Here is a 21,046-nt window from a genome sequence, read left to right as displayed (position 1 = left end):
TTGTGATATCAAGTTGTCCATTTAATAAAATAGATTTGCAAGCAAAATACAATGACATTTGTGTTAGCACTCAGTTGTTACAAATCAGCAAATGTTGATAAACAATGTTTCTAGACATGATTTCTTGAGGCTTACTAACACACATTACAACTTGTCCAAAACAAGAATGATTTTAAATATCCATGATTGAGATCATTACTGCTGCAGAAACCTACATCAGTCTCTTGGATGTACAGTCACATCTGTTCTCCCCTGCCACACCGTTATTAAAATATCATTCAAGCTGCTACATCGCATTGCATCGCCAATAGTACAAAAAAAAAAAAAAAACCCAAAGTGGAATGGCTACAAAAGGGAGCAAGACAACTTTCTTCAAACTCATCAGTGACAATGCTTAGCTCATACAGGTCATCTAGGGGTGTTACAGTAGCAAGAAAGGAGCATAAGATAAGCAGTCTATTAAGCTTTTAAAAACTAGAAATTGGCAAAAAAACAAGGGAATTACTAACCACAGAAAGAGAAAAATATGTAACTTTTCTTATCTTGGAGTGGCTGTGATTAACAGCAGTTTCATCTTCCTGAAAGGTGCCTGTCTGCAAGCTTTTGAGATTTTTTTGACAGTTTCAGTGACTTTGTTAAAGCTTTGTCCTAAATGTTATTTGCTTTGCCATCATCTGCTGCTGTAAAAAGCCACATTTCACTGAGAAGTAGGTTTTAGTCCAAACTGAGAGGTAAATGCAGCTCTACAGTGAGGATTCTTGAATGCTAAAGTTAAGGTAAAGCAATGTCCATATTATGAGTGAACTTTTTTTTAAGTGACACAGATGTCAAACTAAAGGGTTTACAAATAATAATAAAAAATGAATGTTTTGTAGAATACACACAGTTTGGAAAAGGAAAGAGTCGCTCTACCATGTTAAAACATTTAGTGGATTATAGAAATGTACATATGCCAGGCCATTTTCTACCACTTAACTTCAGGGCTAAAGATACTGCTGTGAATTACAGTCACCCCAAACGTACTTTTTTGGTAGGTAAATCTTATTAAAAATATTGTTTTCACTCAAACTCTTTATCAATACATGATTAAAAAGCAAATCTTAAATTACAACAGTGATGTTTGTTTCTGTGCAGGGTGCAAGAGTTTGTTATCCTATGCCATCTTATGCCAAGAATTTAAAAATGAACATGTGATCGGGGCTCTGTGTGTCTACAGGTGTCGTCCATCACCGGTCCATCATGCTGAGGATCATCTCAGGGGTCAAGTCTCCGTTGGGCGGGGCCTCGGCCTCTACTGCCCCCTCCTCCTCCTCCTGGGACAACTCCTCCAGCTGGATGGTGGTCTTTTCTCCCCCGACCACCACTTGCTCCACGGTCTCGTCATCCTGGTCTACTTGATCGGCTCCCACCTCCTTCTTCACGATGATGTCATCCACCTCTCCAGTGGCCTCGTCCTCCACACGGATGATAGCGGCTGCTGTGGAGAGAGATTCAGGTAAGGTCCCAGGTACTTCAATAATAAATAAAAATCAGTATAAATATTATTTTCACACTCTTAAAAAGGATTTAGAAAAAGAAACACTGATTTTATATATATTTTTAGTAGATAGACTAAATCTTTGTTTACATCTGCATAGATGCACACACAAAGGCTCTATGCAACCAAAACACTTCTCATGAAATATTCATGGTCACACTTTATCCTAGGGCTGCTCGATTATGGCAAAAATCATAATCTCAATTATTTGGGTCAATAATTGATATCACGATTATTAAAAACGATCCATTTACTTTGAAAACATCCATTTATTGAAAAACATTTTTTGAACAGTATGTTTTTAACAGTTGATTACCCTGAACTTTAAGTATAATTCAACTGAAAAACCAATAAAAAATAATCGTTTTATTTCGATTACGTTGTTTTCGTAATCGTTGCAAGCCAAAATCGTAATTGCGATTAAAATACAATTAATTGAGCAGCCCCACTTTATCCCCATAAAAAAGAAAATATTGGAACAACAAATGTCGCCTAAATAGCCCAACAAAGGTTGCATATTCTTCAATAACGAAGCTTTCTGAAATCCAGATATATATTATACAAACAGCTTAAATATATTCATTATTTAAAAATGTTGCAGTCATGTACGACCGAGCCCCGCAGCGACTGGCAGAGCTTCTGTATTTTCCACGCAGTGATGATGTCATTGGCCCATGTGCCGTAATGCTGGGGACAGTACAGTGAAGATAAACCTAGCAGCTATCGAGTCTCACTTGGTGAACTCGGAAACGCTGCCAAAACATGCCAAAAGTATTTTAGTCCGACTCTTACTGGCTGGTTTGTTCTTTGGGGGCCGTCCACGTTTCCTCTTGACTGGGGGCTCGATAGGGGCTGGGATCGGGACAACAGGGGGGGCCTGTTCCACCTCAAGCTCACTTAACTCCTCTTCCTCCTCGATATCTTCCAGTTCATCCTCTACAGATTAATGAGTGAGAAAAACAAGAATGTTTAAAAAAATATATATAATAACTTTGAACACAGCAGAAACTACAACCACACGCAAACAACAAAAGGTACAAGATCACAATCTAATGAAATGCCAAACGCAAATGTATACTTCTGGGAAAGTTAAACATGATGTCACAACTTACAACCTTTTTCATTCAAATTAAAAACGAGAAAATGTATCCTTTTAAATTCTGAACAAATGTCATATTCTGATGTCAAATTCGGGGACTGGAACACAAAATAGCTGAACACTGTAACATATCATACCTGAGTCGTCCTCGTCCCTCCTGCTCTGCATTTTCCTCTTCCTCCCCCGGCGTGCCTTTTTGGGTGCAGGAGTTCCATTTTCATCCTCATCTTCATCAATTTCGCCGTTGCAGTTTTCAGTGTGACGCAGCATGGTGTTCTGTGGAGCACAACAATAATCAGTGACTTGCTGTATATAAAACTAAAAAGTGCAGGTGTGCTAAAATTCCTCCTACCCTGCGAGTGAACGTCTTGTTACACTTGGAGCACACGAAGGCAGTGGGGATAAAGTTGGGGTCGTGGTAGCGCTTGAAGTGCATATCCAGAAGCTGCTTCTGCCTGAAGGTTTTGTCACACTGACTGCAGGCAAACGGCTTCTCCCCCGTGTGTGTGCGCTTGTGCATCACCATGTGGCGTTCCTATGGAGGCAACAGGTCAGAGATTCATACTAATGTATTCATCTTGAAAATGAACACTGCCCATGTGCTTTATATTAAATGGATACACACCTGTCTGCAGCAGTAGTCACACTGTTCACACTTGAAGCGTTTCTCATTCTTGTGGGTTTTCTGGTGCTGGATGAGAGCGTATCGCTCATGAAACACAGCATCACAGTAACGGCACTTCTTTCCCTTCTCAATAAATGAATGTTGCTTCCTCAAATGAACACCTAGAAAATAAATGACAAAGATGTGAAAACCTTCTTCAAAGTTTCTTTGTCATTTTGCATTAATAGAGACTAAAACAGCTCTGAAGCCTTTCAGTTCTGATGAATGCAAATCCTTGCTCAGAATGACAAAATATATATTACTAACCAAGATCGCTTTTGCGAGCAATGACCGTATCACAGTGTGGGCAGTGGAACTTTGCCACGTTCTCCGTGTGTTTCTGCAGAATGTGCATCTTCATGGTTCCACTCTGAGTGAAACGGGCATGGCAGATGTAGCACTCGTATGGCTTTTCACCTGCACAAAAAAAGAAGAAGATTTAAGTGAGATATTCTTTTTAAGATGGACCAAACATTTTCTATTGGCTAATACATGGTGCCAGTGTATCACCTGAATGTGTCCTCATGTGTCTTTTCAGCTTATAGGTGTCTCTGCTGGCATAGCTGCACAGACTGCACTGGAAGGGTCGCTCTCCTGTATGAGAGCGGATGTGCCTTTTCAACTTGCTCACCTAGAGAAAAATACAGAAAACTTAAAATAAGAGATCATGCCTGGATGTTCATTGCAGATGAGCTCTCTGATCAAAAAGTGATTACTTGCCTCCACACTGCAGTAGTCACACATGGAGCACTTGAAGGGCTTCTCATGCGTGTGTTTGTAGCGCCGATGACGCACCAACTCTCCGCTGGTCACAAATGCCATGTCGCAGTCTTGGCATTTATGTGGACGAGTGCCTAAAGAAAGAAAGAAAGAAAAGTTGCCACTTATTAATAAAGATATATCATTCCTGCTTTGGCTTCAACATGACACACGAAGTAAAGAAACTGAGTAGTGACACAATAGGAGGGATAACAAAATTCAGAATCTGAAACTAGCCATAAATTAGGAACATTTTCTACATTACCATATCAATTTATCTAAATATTTCAACTGTAGATAAAGTGTTACCTACACAAGAATAATAATGTTTGCATTACCTGTGTGTGTATTGAGGTGGTTTCTCAGCAGAGTGACCGTTCGGAAGGCCCGCCCACACAAGTGACATTTATGTGGCCTCTCGTCTGTATGGCTCTTCATGTGTCTGTCCAGGTTGGAGCGCCTTGGACAGGTGTAGCTACACAACTCGCACTGGAAAGTCTTCTTTACACCTGAAAACATGTTTTAATATTTAAAATAAAAGACCCAACCAATATCAAGTTTGAGTCTTTCATCATCGTGTCAAAATGTCTAATGAAACCTCGTCAAATATTAACCTTTCTTCTTGATCTTGGTGGGCTTTGGTGGCTTCATGTTGCCCACAACCTTCTCTGCATTCACTTCAGACAGCATCCCCTCCTGCTGCTCTTCTTCAAAGTCGTACACAGAAACATCCATGTCCCGATCGCCCTCTCCGTAGCGCAGGCGGCTCTTCTTTCCCTTCTTCCCTTTACCACGGAGGCCGGAGATAGGCTGGTAGTCTGGGTCCTTGGTCCATTCTGGGTCTTCTTGTTGAGACATATTGGTTTCTATTTCTGCAGGCTCTTCCTCTTCCTCCTCCTCCCTCACACATTGAAGCTCATCGTGGGCCGCTTGAAGCTCCTCCTGCTCTACAGTCTCTACCTCACCATTGGCGCCCACTTTAACCACCTAAAAGAACACATTTCAAATGCATATCAAGTTAGTTTTTTTATAATTTTCACAAAAAGAAGAGAATACCGAATTTTCACAATTCGGGTTTATGTTTTTGCAATTCAAAGAAAAACATAGTATTTTCATATTTGTTAAGCTTGGCTAATGTGTATTGGTTGAAATAAAAGTGGATATACAATTGATTGACGGTCTCCAATAATCTGGGATTCCTAAAGTTGGATCAGACTTGCTTCTGTAATAACACATTTTAGAACAGGAGTTCTTGTTATAGTTTTTTTCTCACCTGGAAGCCCTCGGGCAAAGGAAGAGTGTGACAGATAACTGGATCTGAATCCTTGTTTACGTTTGATGCGTCAACATAGGTGGCCTGGAGCCCCCCTACATTGGTTGCTGTGACGGGAACCTGCACCAGCTGCAGCTGACCAAGACTTAGTGCACCTCCTGCCTGCTCCTCCATGTTCACCACCTGCATGGGGGAAAATACAACCCTTTAATTAACATGATATCCCAAACAAAGCTGTTAATCAAACATTAGACAGAACTTGTATTGATCAACGTGATCTTCACATACCTGAAGTGTGATGATCTGACCCTCATCTCCACCAGTAACAGTCACCGTGCCTCCACTCTCCAACACCTCCGTCTTCATTTGTAACAGAGCGGGATCAAGAGCGTCCATCACCAGCATCTCCATGTTGTCAGTCACGTCCCCCTGTGCAGCCAGGACGGCCCCCTGTATCAGAGCGTCTCCGCTCTCTGTTAGGCTCTTTCCATCAGGAGCCAGTTCATCACTGGTCTCCATGGAAGCAACCTCGCCCTCCATGGCGACGGACTTAGTAACACCTTGATTAGAGAAAACAGGCATCAAATTAAAAACAAGGACTAACAGAGGCACAATCTAGCTATATAAAAACAAATATAGATGGCTGAATACATTTAAAGATGGGACCTTACTCTTTAAAAGAGTCATCGGCACATTAGCTTTTTCTTTTCTTATATGTGGGGAGCGGAACAAATGAAACTGCATTTCCTTTGGGGTCTATTGTGGTGTAGTATTATCACCAGTGGATATTTCAAAATCTCCACCAGGGGCTGGGATGTTGTTATTTAAAAAAAGGACTTTACTCTTCTATAGATTTTCACTAGAGCCACTATTTTACATTTAATGATCTAATAAACGAGGCTAATGCTTTCTGCATTAAATATAGTCAAACGGGGTTTCTCTTAATAATGTATGGAAATTCAAACATGATTAGATAAATGGCATGCACTTAATATTTAAAATAAAAATGTAAAGTTATTACAATTTTACAAGTTATTACAAGTAGACATTCGTAATGAAAAGGCCACACACACTTTAGTAAACAATTAACAGCAGCAGTATTTATCAAATACGTTAGGTGTAACATGTAGTGTGTGTGGTAGATGCTAGGTAACAGAAGTAAAGTTATATATTGAGTTGCCTACAGAATCTTGTTGGAGTATTCAAATGGTCAAACTAAGAATGCAGCCAGTAATCATAATAATTTGACCATGTACATATTGCACACACGTGTTATTGCACAGCACTGATGTCGTAGTCTGTGTTTGATAGTGACTTCAATTATTTTTGGCAGAATAATCTGTCCATTTTTTCGAGCCGTTCTTTTTCTAGTACACGTATTTGGAGCAGTTGATGCTTTGAGTTGTTAAAAGATTAAGCAAGACATTATCAACCCAATCTCGCATTCATTTGTAGCCCATAATACAGGAATCTGGATACGATTGAGCACACATGGACTCCTAGACTTTGAAGAGTTGTATAAAAGTATCTGTTTGAGTCGAATAAAGTAGTGTCAAGAGCTTTGAGAAAAACGCAGGGGGGCAAATCAGATGCAAAAGAGCCATAACTGTTAGTTTATCCTGCATAAAATCACATCGTTATGATGTCAAACAGTGAAGAGAACTTTAGAAAAGTGATTATCTTCGTCTTCCTGTGTTGTTAAGAAAATGCTATCAGCCATCAATCGATACTTACGCAGTAACTCATCTCCCCCCCCCCGGTTTTAAAAGCACTTACATTTCTTTCTAACACCTCTTATTCGTCGTATAGTTCCTCAGTGGAGAATCGCTACATAGTTGAAACAAACGACACTACTTTTACATGAACTCGTGTTAGTTTACTCGGGAGGCGCGATGTGAAAACAGGAAACAAAGGGCACGATAAGATGGACGTCAGGCCTGAACAAACTTAAAACTGAAATACCCATAAATACAACCACCCCTGCGCAAATACTCCACTATGTCAGGTGAAAAGCAACAAAACGCTCAACTGGGACACGGAGTTGCAGTTTATAGACAGATTTAGTGCGTTTTGGATAACGATAGAGGGAGACAAACACCCCCCGCCAGCCGCCTGGTCGGTAAGCCCTACCGTGACACCTAGAGGCCGGCGTCGGCTCCTACAAAAACCTCTCCGTGATCGGGGTAAATGAACCGCTGCACTTACTCTCGGTCGCTTCTTTTGTCCGGTATATTCAGTCGGGAGTTCTGTGTAGGTGGTTGCTCCTCTGGATCCCGGGTTGAACGTCCGTACGTGCCGAGTGGCGGACTAATAATTTTCTCCCGCTTAGGAAGAGTGGGCCTTACACAAAATGGCGGCCCTTTAAGAGCTACCGAGGCTGCGCACAAATAGCACCGGAGGGAGTGAAGGGGAGTGTCCGGGAACAGGGTGAGGGTGCTGGGCGCCAGATTTGAATTCAGTCGTGGGCGTGGCGTCCGGTTGTTGCACCAAATTCTGTGACTTTATTCAGAATGTTTAGCTCTATCACACTAGGAGGGATCAGCTGAATAGTACACATGTTGGTTACTTATCTTCAGGGTTTATAAGACATTGCCATGGGTGTCTCATTTATTTATTTATTAAAAGTATAAAGGTAACATAATGTTCAAGTAAAACAGGTCAATAGACTATAAAGGCAGAACAACACAGTAATGTCAGCTGAAATAATTTACATTTTAACAGTATGCTATATCTGCATAACATCATTCAAAGTAAACGCACAGTAAGTACATTTCATGCAGACACATTTGAACAAATATTTGTATTGAAACAAGCAGCAGACCCTATTATTGAGAAGCCTTTCATATATGTTTTTGTATTACCTCATTGATAGAAATTCCCTGGACATGTAAGGGTAAACCCTCTATTGGCGAGGAGCTTGATAAGACTGGCCAGTTATTTATCATATTCCTCCCATATTAAGATTCTTTTTTTAAAGAACTAAACGATCATTGATTAGTTTTCTGATGAGAAGTGAAGATCTCTTTTTATCGAGCATGATGTCTAAACCTACTAACTACTAGGTTAGAAGTCATTTTGTTACTTCCTAAAATCAGCCACAAGGGGGCAGTGTGGATGTTGTGGCATATAAACTGTAAAGATCAATAATATATAACAGTTTTATCTATGTATAGGGCCTTACAACGGATCGGACCGTCCCCAGGGATTTTCATTTCAAACCTTTATTTATCCAGGTGTATCCCTTGAGATCATTGATCTCTTTTTCAAGGGAGACCTGCAAAAGTAGGTTCCACATGAAACATAAAAACATAAAACAACAGAACAACAAAAAGGACATCATACAGCATCATTACAGGGATTACAATTTACAATAACTATCCACATGAACAGGTACCAACAGCATCCGATTGTGTAGCATCCAACCGAGCTTTAAAAACACTTAGTGGCACCAGATTGCTATTTTGATAGATAACCGTGTAGTGTCTGTTTGAGTTCAAATTTCCCCACTAAATGATCACCTGAAGGCCCTATTTTGGATCTGTTTACCTGCATTTTAAATAAACAAATTTTAAAACACTGATACCGTCCAAATCCCAATAAATTGTTATCTCATCACCTAACTTTACATATTAGATATTTATTTGATTTACTTCTTAGTTGCAATAAATTGTAGTTCTGTTACATCTGCACTGGCAATTAAATGGCTGAGGGAAAAGTTATTTCTGTGTTCCTGTTTAGAGTTAAATGCTCAAAAGTGAATCACTACTTAGAAAATAAATATGGTGCCTATATATAGAAAAATGTTATGGGTCAGTTTTTAATCAATATTGAATAATATGAATAATTTTCAATTGTGCCACTGAAGCCAGTTTAAATTATACATTTACATATCAAAGTGTTTCAAACTGGGAATTGAGTTGCCCTGTTTGAATATCATATGAGAAAATAATTCCCATGAAACTCCCTTAGACATTACCTCATGGTAGGATCATTAAGATGCGACATTGGTGCTTGTGGGTGTGTCAAATGTTATGGTTTCTGATCAACTCTTACAGATCATTATCAAGATATCTAACAATGATCTGTGGAATTAGCAAGAATCTGGCATTACAAACTAAATCTAGGCTGATTGATTAAAAAATTGTGAGCATTTTGATGATATACAGTATTACAAATATTCTATTGTGACTCAATCGCTGGCAGCAAGATGTGAGGAAAATAGGTGATGTGCGATAACCTTGAATACGGCAATACATATAGTCTATTACTTCTAATAAATAAACAGATATTTTAAACATATTAATATAATACATATATATATATGTATATATTTATATATATATAAATGTCTGTGTTTGTCTTTTATTTTTTATTTCACTAATCACTAAAAACATTTCTTTAAGAGTCTATTGCATTGTGTTTATCAGGAGAATTTAAATCATCATTCAAATTAAAACAATATATTGTGCAGCCTTCTTAAATCCTCATTATTTCTTACACCGATACCGGAAAGGACAGTTTCCTTTAGTATAAATGATACACCTCACTTTGAATTACAGCCTTTCAGGGCATCTGTTCCGCATATAAAATAAATTATTAATTTGTTACATAACCAATAGAACATTTTGTTCATTTCAGCTCTTTCCATTGTATCAAACTCATATATTCTTCCACTCGGATATAGGATACAGGGATTAAACAAATCTCTGTGTGTCCACTTTATTTCCTCCATCTCCCTCCTGCCTCTTCTTATTTGATCACCATCTTTTTTTTGTCATGGTTGTCCTCTCATAGGGGAGGGGGCAGAGAAAGGCGAGGCTCTGTTGTCAGATGTGTCAGTCTAGCCGGCCCGGCCCCTCCCACCTCAGAGAGCATTACATACTGCTGCTGCCTGAGCTCTTAGCAACCGTGCCTCGGCAACAGAGCTCCACAGCAACAGCGTGCCGTGTCTCCCCAATGGAGCTGCCATTGGGCGGACCAGCGCTCCGGCACTACACCCAGAGCAGACCAAGACCTCATCGGCAAAAACTCAACTATCGCCCCAGCAGACCACAGGTACATCAGAGAGGTTTTTGGGAAAGATGGAGAGTGTGTGAGGAGAGAAAATGGAAGGGGGAGCTGTAATAGGGTACAGAGGGGAGAGGCAGGGGGAAGGGAAGGATGGAGGGGGAGTGCTGTGAAAGATGCCTGGTCCCTGCTTTGAATAAGGCTGCCCCATTGTAACGGTCACCGGCTGTTTGATGAACACACACTTGGTATTTCTGTGTGTGAAAGCATGATGACTATGTCTGAGAGCGGCTGGTAGTTTGGTTTTGCATGTCTTTTCTCTCTTACCCTATTTTTCCATAGTATCGAGAAAAAAATGTTGACCATCTCCATTTTTCCACTGATCAGTTTGTCACAGTAGCTTGTAGACATGCAGTCACTCCCTTGGAGCCGATGCTCATGGAGACTAAAATCAAGCAATTCCCCAGACAGGATATCAAGTATCAGTGACTTCTGCTAAATTTGTGTTCTGCAGTCAACCTCCTGATTTGTATTGCTACTTGTGGCTACAGATGTTAATATGATCAGGATGATGCAGCTGCAATCTTGATATCACATTACCTACATTTGGAAAATGAGTTATCTTGCTTTCATTCTGCATGTTAAATCTAGTGACGCCCCCCCATTGTGCGTTACTGAGCAACTGACTCCCAGGAGGCTGGTTTGTAGCATGAGAGATTCAAACCAAAATACACCTATAGAGGCAGAAGTGCCCGAGTGTGTGTTTTTTTTTCATATGTGAGGGTTATGTAATGTAATACTACATTCAATTCAAGCTGCTCTTCTACATCAGTGTGTTTGATCTTTGGTGTGAAATGTTTTTCTGTGTTTGTGTGTGGTAATAAGGAGACAATAATTGAGAGTGACAATGAAGTCCTTGAGCTCATGGGGAGAGTGGATGAAGGAGTTGAAGAGTTCTTTACCAAGAGAGTACTTCCTACTGATTCACCGTGAGTATCAGCTGCCTAATTTTTCTCTTTATGGCTCCTTGATAGTTAGCTAATTTGGATACCAATTATAATTGAATAAACTATTATAGAGAACTGTTTGACAGTATACGATCCTTTTAAATAGGACAAAGCAAGAAGAGGAATCTATCACAGTGCATGAAGAAGTGGCTCCTGCCAGCTCTGTCCCTTGTCCACCACCGACAAAAACACTAAGAAGGAAGCTCGGAGACTTCTTTACCCTCAGAAAGAGACGAGGTCTGAAATCAGAACCAAGCCAGGAGGGGCGACCCAAAAAGGCCTCCATCGCTGATCTCATCCGCCCGCTCAGGGAGGTCGCCAGAGCCGAAAAAGAAAAAGATAAAGACCGAGTCAAGGAACACGACAAGGAGAATGAAAAGGAGAAGGGGAAAGAGACTCCCAGTGCTGTTACAGGAGATGCCGCTGTTCATGAGACGACGGGTGCTCCAATGAGGGGTGAAACTGGGCCTCCCCGCCGAGCTCTCAGAGAGGGGAAGTCCCAGTCTCTCATTCTGCTTTCTGGATCAGCTGCAGCAGGGACTACTAATGCAAGAAACACTTCAAAGGTGAGTGGGCCCTATTATAAACCAGTATCTAAATCTATCCCTAAATGTCTTGTAGAGGGATTTTGTCCGATCCATTATACGTTGTTAAACCAGGATTATTTGTATGCCTTATTCTTATCTTCTTATAATGAAGATATCTTGGTCCTCATGAATTGACCTTGTGCATCTAATCTGAATTAGCCTAGCTACAAATGGCAAATACGCAGGGTAATGTGGTATAAGATTGCAGGACCCACACAGAAAATATAATTTAAGAGAATTAAGTCAAGAATGTTAAAAAGAAAGCATAAAGATGGTGTAGTACTGGACTCCAACCTTTAAAAAATATCATTTTTTCGTAGTTTTGAAGTGGAGGAAGTTTGCAAGAAGTAAAAGCCAAATGAGCTTCAAATGTAGTTCTGGGTAAATGCTAATGCTATTACTTGCTTCACAAAAGCTGTATCTTGAGAAGACCACTTTCCTGTAATTCATTATGATAATTATTATCAATGATGAACATTTTCTTGTAAATTATATCCTGTATAATATTTTTGGTAGAATCACAAGAATTGCTATGATCACAGATTTTGCACAATTATGTCGGCATTAAAATCTGCGTATGTGTGCATAGACTGTTTTCTTATTTAAGAACAAATATGGTTGGGTTTACAAAGACAGTATCACTTCAGAAATGTTGTGAATGATTCCCAGTGTTGGTATGGTTTAAATAATGTATACATTTAGATCAGTGCTATGTTTTGAAGATCACTCGCTACTTTAATGTTGCTGATTTCAGAAACAATTTGAAGGCCAACACAGTTTTGAACAGAAACTCCATCTCATGCTTCAACGTATTGGAGTTTCCAAAGCCCAGCCAGGAGAGACACAGGTGGGTGAAAGGGCATGTCTCAATTTACATATGTATACTGTTATGGTCTTTGAAAAGTGTTTAAATACCTATTTTGCTCTTTTAGAGTCCGGAGGGAGAAATGAAAAAAGCAGAATCTGAAGGTATGTCTCAATGTTTAGTATGATTAAACTCCTCTGCTCCGGCTTAGTGTTAATAAAGCTAAATTGATCTTTGAAGTTGAGGGATTTGTATTAAAAGAAGATCCCTTTTCTATTTTAAATGGATCACTTGTCCATAAGAAAGATTGAATATCTCTTTGGGCAGACACGACTCTCCATCCATTTAAGGGATAATAAATGAATACCTCTTGTAAATGATCTTTGTGCCTCAGGTACTATCATTGACAGTAAACCTGAGCCACCACCTACTAAACCTCGAACGATGTCTGCATCATCAGGTAAAACACAGACACCAACACGGATCCACTCTCCAATACAGTATGGCATGTGTTCAAAATTGCATACTAACGTAACACATACTCAATCAATATGTACTGCCTAATAAATTAACGATTTATCACACGGTTACTTATAGGCTTAAATGACTGTGGAACAAAAACAGTTTATCCAAATTTAAGTTTACATTAACCCTCCCTCTTAATGTTATATTTACCATAATTATTTTAAGGCATCACTTTAGTGCTAAACAGGTTTTCTAAATTACAATATATATGTTAGCTCCAGTTGAGTATATAAGGTTTCATACTCAGAGATTTTGCTTATCTGGTATACATCCTTGAATTTCTCACATTCACAAAATCTGCTTGCTGTTGGAACGCATTACACATGCAATTTGACGTGTGGTATGAATTGGGAATTTCTAAATATCAGATTTTCACTACACAATTGTACAAAAAAAGAAAGAAAATCTATTTCTTAGCCAGTTACTTAAAATCAAGTGTAGGGTTTTGTCAGAGAGTCTCCTGGACCATAAGAAAGCTTTAAAAAAGCAAAACTACACTAAATAATTCAATTACATTTAAATTCAGAGAGAAATGGAATATGATTCAAGAGGAGCTGGGTTATTTACGTTATCTTATTTGTTTTATTAATATATCAATAATGTGTAAATATCCGTTATTATGCAATTTCGAACAGACCCTATGTATATGATAAGCAATCATTTTCACATTGCCTTTTTTTTTAGACACAAGACATCAAATTCGCCCGAGTGTGTCGGCACACGAGTCAGCTGGGAAACCTGCTTTGCTTCCGAAGCCCGTTATCAGGCCCGGCCCGCCCCCCACAACATCTGGCCGCAACACTCCTGAGAACGAGCTAGCCCAGATACAAGAAGCAGAGACAAACACACCCACTAAACAGAGTCCAGCTGCAGCTCCTGCACTCACTACCACCACCACTCCTACTGCACCGACAATCTCAAACCCAGTCCCTGACTCAAACGATTATACGAGTGCTGAAACCCCCGCCGGCACAGATACAAGCACTGACTCCGCTAACCCCACTGCTGCAGCCACAACACCCACTAATGTTACAGAGCACGACAGTAAAACTTCTATCCCTGAAGAAACTACCGCTGAACCACCAACCTCCATCTCTAAGACAACCGTTACAAGCACCACTCCCCCTGCAGAGCCCCCTGCCACCCCTTCAGTTACTTCCAATTCCTCTGAGTCCATCATTCCCAGCCTCTCTGTCACTTCCACCTCAACAACAATAACTACGCTTTCCATTACCACCTCTGAAACCGTTTCTGCTCCCAGCAATGAAAGCTCGGTTTCCACAGCAAATCTGTCAACTACATCGACTTCTCCCTCAGTAGATCCTGCTGCTGGTGGTGATTCAGCTATTTCTGTCGCCACCACAGCTTCTTCACCCTCCACCAGCACATCAGATATGCCCTCAGGCTTGTCTGCTAAAACGAATTCAGTGACTAAAGCTAGTGATGACTCCCCTTCAGTCACCTCTTGCTCTGTTACATTAGTTTCATCTGGCACTAAAACAACATCTCCACCTCCAAGTGACACCATCACAACTGCAGCTTCACCTCTCGCCTCCATTACCTCTTCCTCCCTCCTGATTTCTTCTCCCGATCCTCCTCCCACCATATCCACCTCTTCCACCACCACAACAAGCCAAACATCCACCGACTGCACCAACTCCTCATCCATCATTACTCACCCAGCCACCTCTGACCCCGCTGATATATCCATTCCCTCCACTTCCTCCAGTGAGACAAACCCCACAGACACCACTTCCACTGCCACCCCTTTATACCGGGCAGACACCAAACCCACCAGTTCATCTTCCGCAGCTGCAATTTGCTCCTCACTCATGACCGACTCTGACCCACCAAACACTAACGACGGCAGCTCTACCCTCTCACCTGATAACGGCAGTGATGCTTCTCAACATTTGACTAGTCCAGGTCAAGATAATGACTTGCAGACATCTCCTGAGGGAAGATCCAGTGAAGAGCCTGCAGAAAAGGGGACACGTGAGTTAAATTGTATAGTCTTTTTTTTTTCTTCTGGTTTTAAGTGTAACCTTTTTCACTCTGGGGCCTCATTACAGAAAAGTGATTTTAGGTATTAAAAAAACCTATCTTCCTACAGAGGAATTCCCTAAACTCGTGGTTGTGTCCTATTCTGTCCCAAAATGTAAGAAATCCGTTATATAATTGTGAATTTAGGAAGTAAGGATCATAATATATGTTATCATAATTGTGGATCATGGTTCTGTGATACACTCCTTTCTTTCTAATTAAACAGAACAGGAATTGTGTAATATCAGCAATTTAAAATGTCTTCCCTAAGTGAGACAAGTGGGACCGTTTCTGTTATTAGGCAATGTTTAACCATATGTTGTGCCTAAGTGTTAAACAACATTTGTTTTATTTTTTCAAGTAAGTTTGTATTTTGAAGGGCATATTTTGTATTTTTCTCTCTACATAACAGATGGTGAGCTTGAGATTGTCCAAAAGAGCAAGCAAACTGAGACAGAGGAGAGCAAGACAGTTGTCCACAATGGGAAGGAGGGCGAGAATGAAAACCAGGAACCAGCTCTCAATTCTGACAGCGAGGTGATAATAAAAGAAGTGCAGAAAGAAAGTGTCAAACCCGAAGAAGACACAATGAAATCAAAAGTAGAAGAACCTGCATCAGGAGAAGATGCTGAGCTGTGTAGCGACAAGGGTGAGAAAGAGGAGGAAAAACAAGATGAAGTTGGGAAGTGATTCAAAAGTTAAGAAATTGCTAAACACGGGACCAACTACTGTGACGGGGCGAGAGAGACCACAGTAAAGAGTCAAGGGGGAGATGATCCATGGCACTTCCAACAGGGACCACCACATTACAGCAGCACACCACAGCAGAGGGTGGGCCACTGGACCAAAGAACTGAGATCCCCTTGGTGTGACGCAATCAACAAATCCAGCAGTGTCTTTGTCCTTTTTTAACTTTCGTTTGACTTTTTGCATTGCACGTATGATTATGTACCATAAGACAACTACTGTGGTAAAATACACCATGTTTACAATATATGAAAAAGAGAAATATGACTATTAAATGGAATATTGAATTGACTGAGGCATTCCTTCTGCTCGTTTACGGGTGATATACTTTATTTTTCACAAATACATGTTTTCTGACAGAAAACTCAGGGTACATAACTTTCTTAACTTTTATGAAACCCATGGTCTTCATGGTCGTCCTTGTCTCTGGTCAATTATGATCTTTGGTGCCAGATTAATAGATGTTGTTGAAAGCTCTAGAAACTTTAATAGATTACCCTTATTATAAATGGGTTTTTTTTACAGAGGGGTTTGTTAAAAATATCCATAATAGCCTAAATTATTTTTTATTTTTTAACATTAATTAAAACATGGTAAACAAATATAGCTTTTGACAGTTTTATGTATCAATAATTATAACTAAAGCATATACGTTTTTCTAAGATGGGCCAATCTGCATAAACAGTACTTTTACTTTTGGTACTGTAATATATTACTATATTTACTTGTAACAGAGTATTCCTACACTCTGGTAGTTGAACTTTTACTCAAGTAGAAAATATGAGTAATCAAACATTTCAGTGAAATATAACCCGCTTGAAGATCATCATCCACACCAGCAGGGGGCGCTCGCGGGGACAGAACCCGCACTACTTCACCCGGAAAAGGAGGGCCAAAGGAAACGACAGCGAAGAAATTGTTGTGTACTGTTCGCACAATAGTTTAGACATTATTTATCTATTTTTGATAATCCAGCAGGTTTCTAGCCCTCCACCCTTTTGAGGTTCACGTGCAGCTGCGTTTGGCCTCGTCGAGCTCGCCGGAGAGATGTCGGTCGTGCCCCCCAGTCGCTCGAACGCCGGCTGGCCGCGCGGAGGAGCCGTTCAGTTCGGGAACAAATACATCAGCGGGCCCGCGAAACCCCTGTCTCTAGAGAGGACCATCAACCTGTGAGTGCTACAGCTGCAGACATAAAAACATCAAGTTCCCCGAGGTTACATCTATCCAAATACCCCAATTAGCTTTCTATGTCCAATGTTGGAACCAGGAGGGTCTGGTCGCATCAAACAACGTGTAGCACAATAACTCTTGGTGCACCGTGTGGTCGTGTTTTGGTCCTGGATGTGTTTGCTTTTACACTTATATTCGGATTCAGAATCAGGTTCTTTACACAATAAATTAATCGAATCTGTACAATAAAAGCAAATAAGAATGTGTTAACGTGAAAGAGTAGGATTGGGAAACATTATTTAGGATGTTCAAATATTTGCCAAGCATGTAATGTATAATTCTAGAGTTGCAACTAATGATAATTGATTATAGAGATGTCATGACATCTTAAAGTAATTGCAATTCATCACAATTCATTCAAATGTTGTTTAAAAACGGGCACTAAAACATACTGGAATAACATTACCTTGCAATTTATTAACAATATTGTTCTTGCATTACAGATAGGAACCCATTATCTTAAAGAACAACAATAACTCACATGGTTCTCCTTAATGAATAAAGGATAAACAGATTGGCTTTTTGTTTTTTGGTTACATCATAACAATAATTCTGGTTATTGGACTGTTTGTCTGGCAGAAGAAGCCACTTGAAGGCTATTGTGGATGTTTTAATTGATAAAGAAACACTGTATTGATCTTTGGTCATGCTTAATGAGGTTTTATGTTTGTATTTCAGATACCCTCTAACCAACTACACATTCGGCACCAAAGAGCCTCTGTATGAGAAGGACAGTTCAGTGGCCGCCCGGTTCCTGCGGATGCGGGAAGAGTTTGAGAAAATGGGAATGCGGAGGACAGTTGAGGGCGTTCTCATCGTCCACGAACACAGGCTGCCTCATGTGTTACTGCTGCAGCTGGGCACCACTTTCTTCAAACTGTGAGTAGTTCAGAGGCTCCTGTGTGAAGCAGCTGAAGGTTTTTACTGAGCATTCGTCTGACAGTTTGCTTCTCTCCTGCAGGCCCGGAGGAGAGCTGAGTCCTGGAGAGGATGAAGTGGAGGGTCTGAAACGCCTGATGACAGAGGTAGCTACATCATGTCACACTGTTTGCTTCCTGTAACTGTGGTCATTGTGGAGTTTATGTATAATAACTTTTGTATTCTGTTAGATCCTCGGACGGCAGGACGGCGTGAAGCAGGACTGGGTGATAGACGACTGCATTGGCAACTGGTGGCGCCCCAACTTTGAGCCTCCACAGGTTGGTACACACAGATGACTGAAACGTTTTAAATATTGAATTGACTGAAATAACTTTTCAATAGAATTTTGTGTTTTGAATATTTTAGTTGAAAATAGTTAAGCACTATCAGATCAGTTTTTAAAGTTTTAAGCAGTGTCTGGTCAGCATCTTTTGCTTGCCCCAGTGAACGTGGTTCATAATGTTCATAATGTTATTTGTTTATCTGGTCAGCATCCCTGCTTGCCCCGGTGAACGTGGTTCATAATGTTATTTGTTTATCTGGTCAGCATCCCTGCTTGCCCCGGTGAACGTGGTTCATAATGTTATTTGTTCGTTTAGGATTTAGTGATTTGATATATAATCAATTCGTTATTACATTTAATGTCTATGCTAACCTTACAACATTACTTATGTGAGATACTAAACATTTCTCAAACATAATGGACAAATTTGATTGTAGTTTCAGTCATTTTATTTTTCCTGTAGAGTTACTCTACACTGGAAGTCAGTTACAACACATTTCAGAAGGCTGCCATTTTTTTGCTTCATAAATCCAGGAAAAAAGTTTAATTCAAGTCTTTGGGTGTTTCTCAATGTCGAGTAAAGCTGCTCCAGAGCCACTATTTCAAGCATACTACGTCATCGAGTGCCGCCGAAGGACTGTTCCAATGTCCAGCTTACTTGGAATTCTACCGAGCCTGGCGTACTTCGTAGCGAGAAATTTCGAGGCTGCACATGTGTAGACTCCGCGGTCTTAAAATCCCCAAAATAATTTGCGCAAGGACCAATTTCCCCAAATCTGTGGTGGAAAATGTAAGGCGGGGCCTCTCATATGACGCACACTTGCTCGCCTGTTCCACTCTTCGTTTTCCAAATGCCAGGAAGGATTCTTGCCTCGCTTCTGAAGCAAGTGACTCGGAAGACATGTGCTTGAGAAACACCCTCTGTGGTCAGTAATGATTTTGTTTATCTGTTCGTGCAAATGTGAACTAATAAAAAGTTGTTTATATTGCAGTATCCATATATCCCAGCACACATCACCAAACCTAAGGAGCATAAGAAGCTGTTCCTGGTTCAGTTGCAGGAAAAAGGTCAGTGTATATATACATTTTAATTTTACACAGATGTCTAATGGAGAATAAATCACAGACAGAGTTGAAAACCTGTGATTTCTTGTTTCCACAGCGCTGTTTGCTGTCCCCAAAAACTATAAACTGGTGGCAGCACCGTTGTTTGAATTGTATGACAATGCTCCTGGCTATGGACCAATCATTTCCAGCCTACCACAGCTTTTGAGCAGGTATAGTTTGTGTCACTGTGTAAGTAGCTAAGTGAGACACTCTGGGTTTTTTTTTTTTCCTGTTGATTGTGCCTGTTGTTGAATTAAAAACTGAAGGGCTGGATTAGAATATAGTTATGTGAACTGTCTTTATCAAGGATGTAAACTTGTCGATAAAACTTGTACAACCTGTAACTTTTATAAAAAATTCAATTGTTTTCTTTCATGTTTGGAGTGTAACATAATAAACATTTTTATCAACACCAGTTTACACCGTGAAAGCCCAATGAATATAAAGACTACTAAAGAGCTTTCTCTGATAGTATTCTTCTGAAATGTCAACACTTGAGTGACACGTACATAAGGTTTTTGCACATGAAGATTGAAGGAAGCTGATTGTTCTTAAGAATAACAAACATGCAGGGCAGTGTGAAGGGGTTTGTAGGGCGTTACCGAACAGTTTGAAGCTTCACTCAAAACGTTCCCTTCTTAATCAACAATAAAATACTGCGTTGCTTTTTTCTTTTTTGCATGTCTATTAATTCTGTTTAAAGATAGAAGATAGAATCGGAGGGATGAAACCCTCTTTGATGGACACACATGCACAGCAGAAACAGTGAAATTTGTTCTCTGCTTTTAACCCATCCTAGTACCAGGAGTCTAGTACTAGGAGCAGTAAACTCGGTAGTTGTGCACTGTTTCAGATAAAGATTAGATTTCACTACACTCGGCCCGTCCACACGGCGGCGTGCGTCGAAGCTTCAACGCTTCTGTCCATTCACTTTGAATGGGGTGACGTCACGCTTCGTCGAACTGCATTGTGGGAGCGTCGCTACGCATTGCTCGCTGCAAAAGTTGAGCAATGTTCAACTTTTGAAGCTTCGACGGAAGCGTCAGCCAAATCAAATCATATGCCAGTACAAGCTCTAGCCAATCAAACCACGTGCTTGTGTGTCCGGGGCGGGAGATTCATGTGATTGGTTGTTGGTCGAGTTTCAGACACGCCCGCCGGTAAGCTTCAACGCACGCCGCTGTGTGGACGGGCCGTTATGAGTGGTACACTTTATGTGGAATTAGATTCCATGGGTGTATAGGTGTTAACATGGCATTTGGCCTTTTCAAAAACTATTTTCAATGCGATCAAATAACTGCTTGCCGCACACAAACGAAGGCACGCCACTGTATCAGGGCTGTCCAACGGAAAGAAAATTAAGGTTTTTTTTTAAAGAAAAAAATACTGGGGGGATGACGTCATAAAATATTACGACAAACATTTGAACCTTCAATTCAAAAACTTAAACAG

At 40.4% G+C, this 21,046-nt stretch overlaps 3 protein-coding genes across 4 annotated transcripts; 2 read left to right on the top strand and 1 right to left on the bottom strand.

Moving 5' to 3' along the window:
• On the bottom strand, positions 1 to 7,710 carry ctcf (CCCTC-binding factor (zinc finger protein)). Of its 2 annotated transcripts, none has more exons than XM_010794847.1 (13): positions 7,538 to 7,710; positions 5,621 to 5,892; positions 5,333 to 5,515; positions 4,674 to 5,046; positions 4,398 to 4,568; positions 4,021 to 4,154; positions 3,811 to 3,931; positions 3,568 to 3,717; positions 3,262 to 3,422; positions 2,989 to 3,171; positions 2,774 to 2,912; positions 2,330 to 2,473; positions 1 to 1,477 (listed from the first exon to the last, which is right to left on the bottom strand). In XM_010794847.1, exons 2-13 carry the CDS (start codon positions 5,870 to 5,872, stop codon positions 1,227 to 1,229), a joined length of 2,262 nt encoding a protein of 753 aa, XP_010793149.1. In that variant the 5' UTR covers positions 5,873 to 5,892; positions 7,538 to 7,710; the 3' UTR covers positions 1 to 1,226. The 2 variants fall into 2 exon arrangements, with proteins under 2 accessions (XP_010793149.1, XP_010793150.1); XM_010794848.1 differs by lacking the exon at positions 7,538 to 7,710 and adding an exon at positions 7,109 to 7,400.
• A 2,363-nt stretch (positions 7,711 to 10,073) lies between these two features.
• On the top strand, positions 10,074 to 16,344 carry LOC104965831 (mucin-5AC-like). Its single transcript, XM_010794846.1, has 8 exons — positions 10,074 to 10,387; positions 11,225 to 11,328; positions 11,453 to 11,912; positions 12,688 to 12,780; positions 12,866 to 12,902; positions 13,133 to 13,198; positions 13,948 to 15,258; positions 15,719 to 16,344. Exons 1-8 carry the CDS (start codon positions 10,163 to 10,165, stop codon positions 15,994 to 15,996), a joined length of 2,574 nt encoding a protein of 857 aa, XP_010793148.1. The 5' UTR covers positions 10,074 to 10,162; the 3' UTR covers positions 15,997 to 16,344.
• Positions 16,345 to 16,914: 570 nt separating this feature from the next.
• Positions 16,915 to 20,009, top strand: nudt21 (nudix hydrolase 21). Its single transcript, XM_010794845.1, has 6 exons — positions 16,915 to 17,222; positions 17,962 to 18,162; positions 18,245 to 18,308; positions 18,393 to 18,482; positions 19,480 to 19,555; positions 19,650 to 20,009. Exons 1-6 carry the CDS (start codon positions 17,101 to 17,103, stop codon positions 19,793 to 19,795), a joined length of 699 nt encoding a protein of 232 aa, XP_010793147.1. The 5' UTR covers positions 16,915 to 17,100; the 3' UTR covers positions 19,796 to 20,009.
• Positions 20,010 to 21,046: the final 1,037 nt, after the last annotated feature.

Source organism: Notothenia coriiceps, unplaced genomic scaffold, assembly GCF_000735185.1.
Source record: "Notothenia coriiceps isolate Sejong01 unplaced genomic scaffold, NC01 NC01_scaffold00037246, whole genome shotgun sequence".
Lineage (NCBI taxonomy): Eukaryota > Metazoa > Chordata > Actinopteri > Perciformes > Nototheniidae > Notothenia > Notothenia coriiceps.
The sequence above is the reverse complement of the archived record's forward strand: the minus strand, read 5'-3'. Positions and strand labels throughout refer to the sequence as shown.

What these genes read in the sequence shown, in the direction of transcription:
- ctcf (XM_010794847.1), bottom strand. Translation starts at nt 5,872, where the DNA reads ATGGAGGGCGAGGTTGCTTCCATGGAGACCAGTGATGAACTGGCTCCT. An exon ending in GTCAGATCATCACACTTCAG is followed by an intron (nt 5,516 to 5,620) that starts GTATGTGAAGAT and finishes TCCCCCATGCAG; the next exon opens with GTGGTGAACATGGAGGAGCA. An exon ending in CCCAAAGAACAAACCAGCCA is followed by an intron (nt 1,478 to 2,329) that starts GTAAGAGTCGGA and finishes CTCTCTCCACAG; the next exon opens with CAGCCGCTATCATCCGTGTG.
- LOC104965831 (XM_010794846.1), top strand. Translation starts at nt 10,163, where the DNA reads ATGTGTCAGTCTAGCCGGCCCGGCCCCTCCCACCTCAGAGAGCATTAC. An exon ending in ATGCAAGAAACACTTCAAAG is followed by an intron (nt 11,913 to 12,687) that starts GTGAGTGGGCCC and finishes TGCTGATTTCAG; the next exon opens with AAACAATTTGAAGGCCAACA. An exon ending in GAAAAAAGCAGAATCTGAAG is followed by an intron (nt 12,903 to 13,132) that starts GTATGTCTCAAT and finishes TTTGTGCCTCAG; the next exon opens with GTACTATCATTGACAGTAAA.
- nudt21 (XM_010794845.1), top strand. Translation starts at nt 17,101, where the DNA reads ATGTCGGTCGTGCCCCCCAGTCGCTCGAACGCCGGCTGGCCGCGCGGA. An exon ending in CTAGAGAGGACCATCAACCT is followed by an intron (nt 17,223 to 17,961) that starts GTGAGTGCTACA and finishes TTTGTATTTCAG; the next exon opens with ATACCCTCTAACCAACTACA. An exon ending in TGAAACGCCTGATGACAGAG is followed by an intron (nt 18,309 to 18,392) that starts GTAGCTACATCA and finishes GTATTCTGTTAG; the next exon opens with ATCCTCGGACGGCAGGACGG.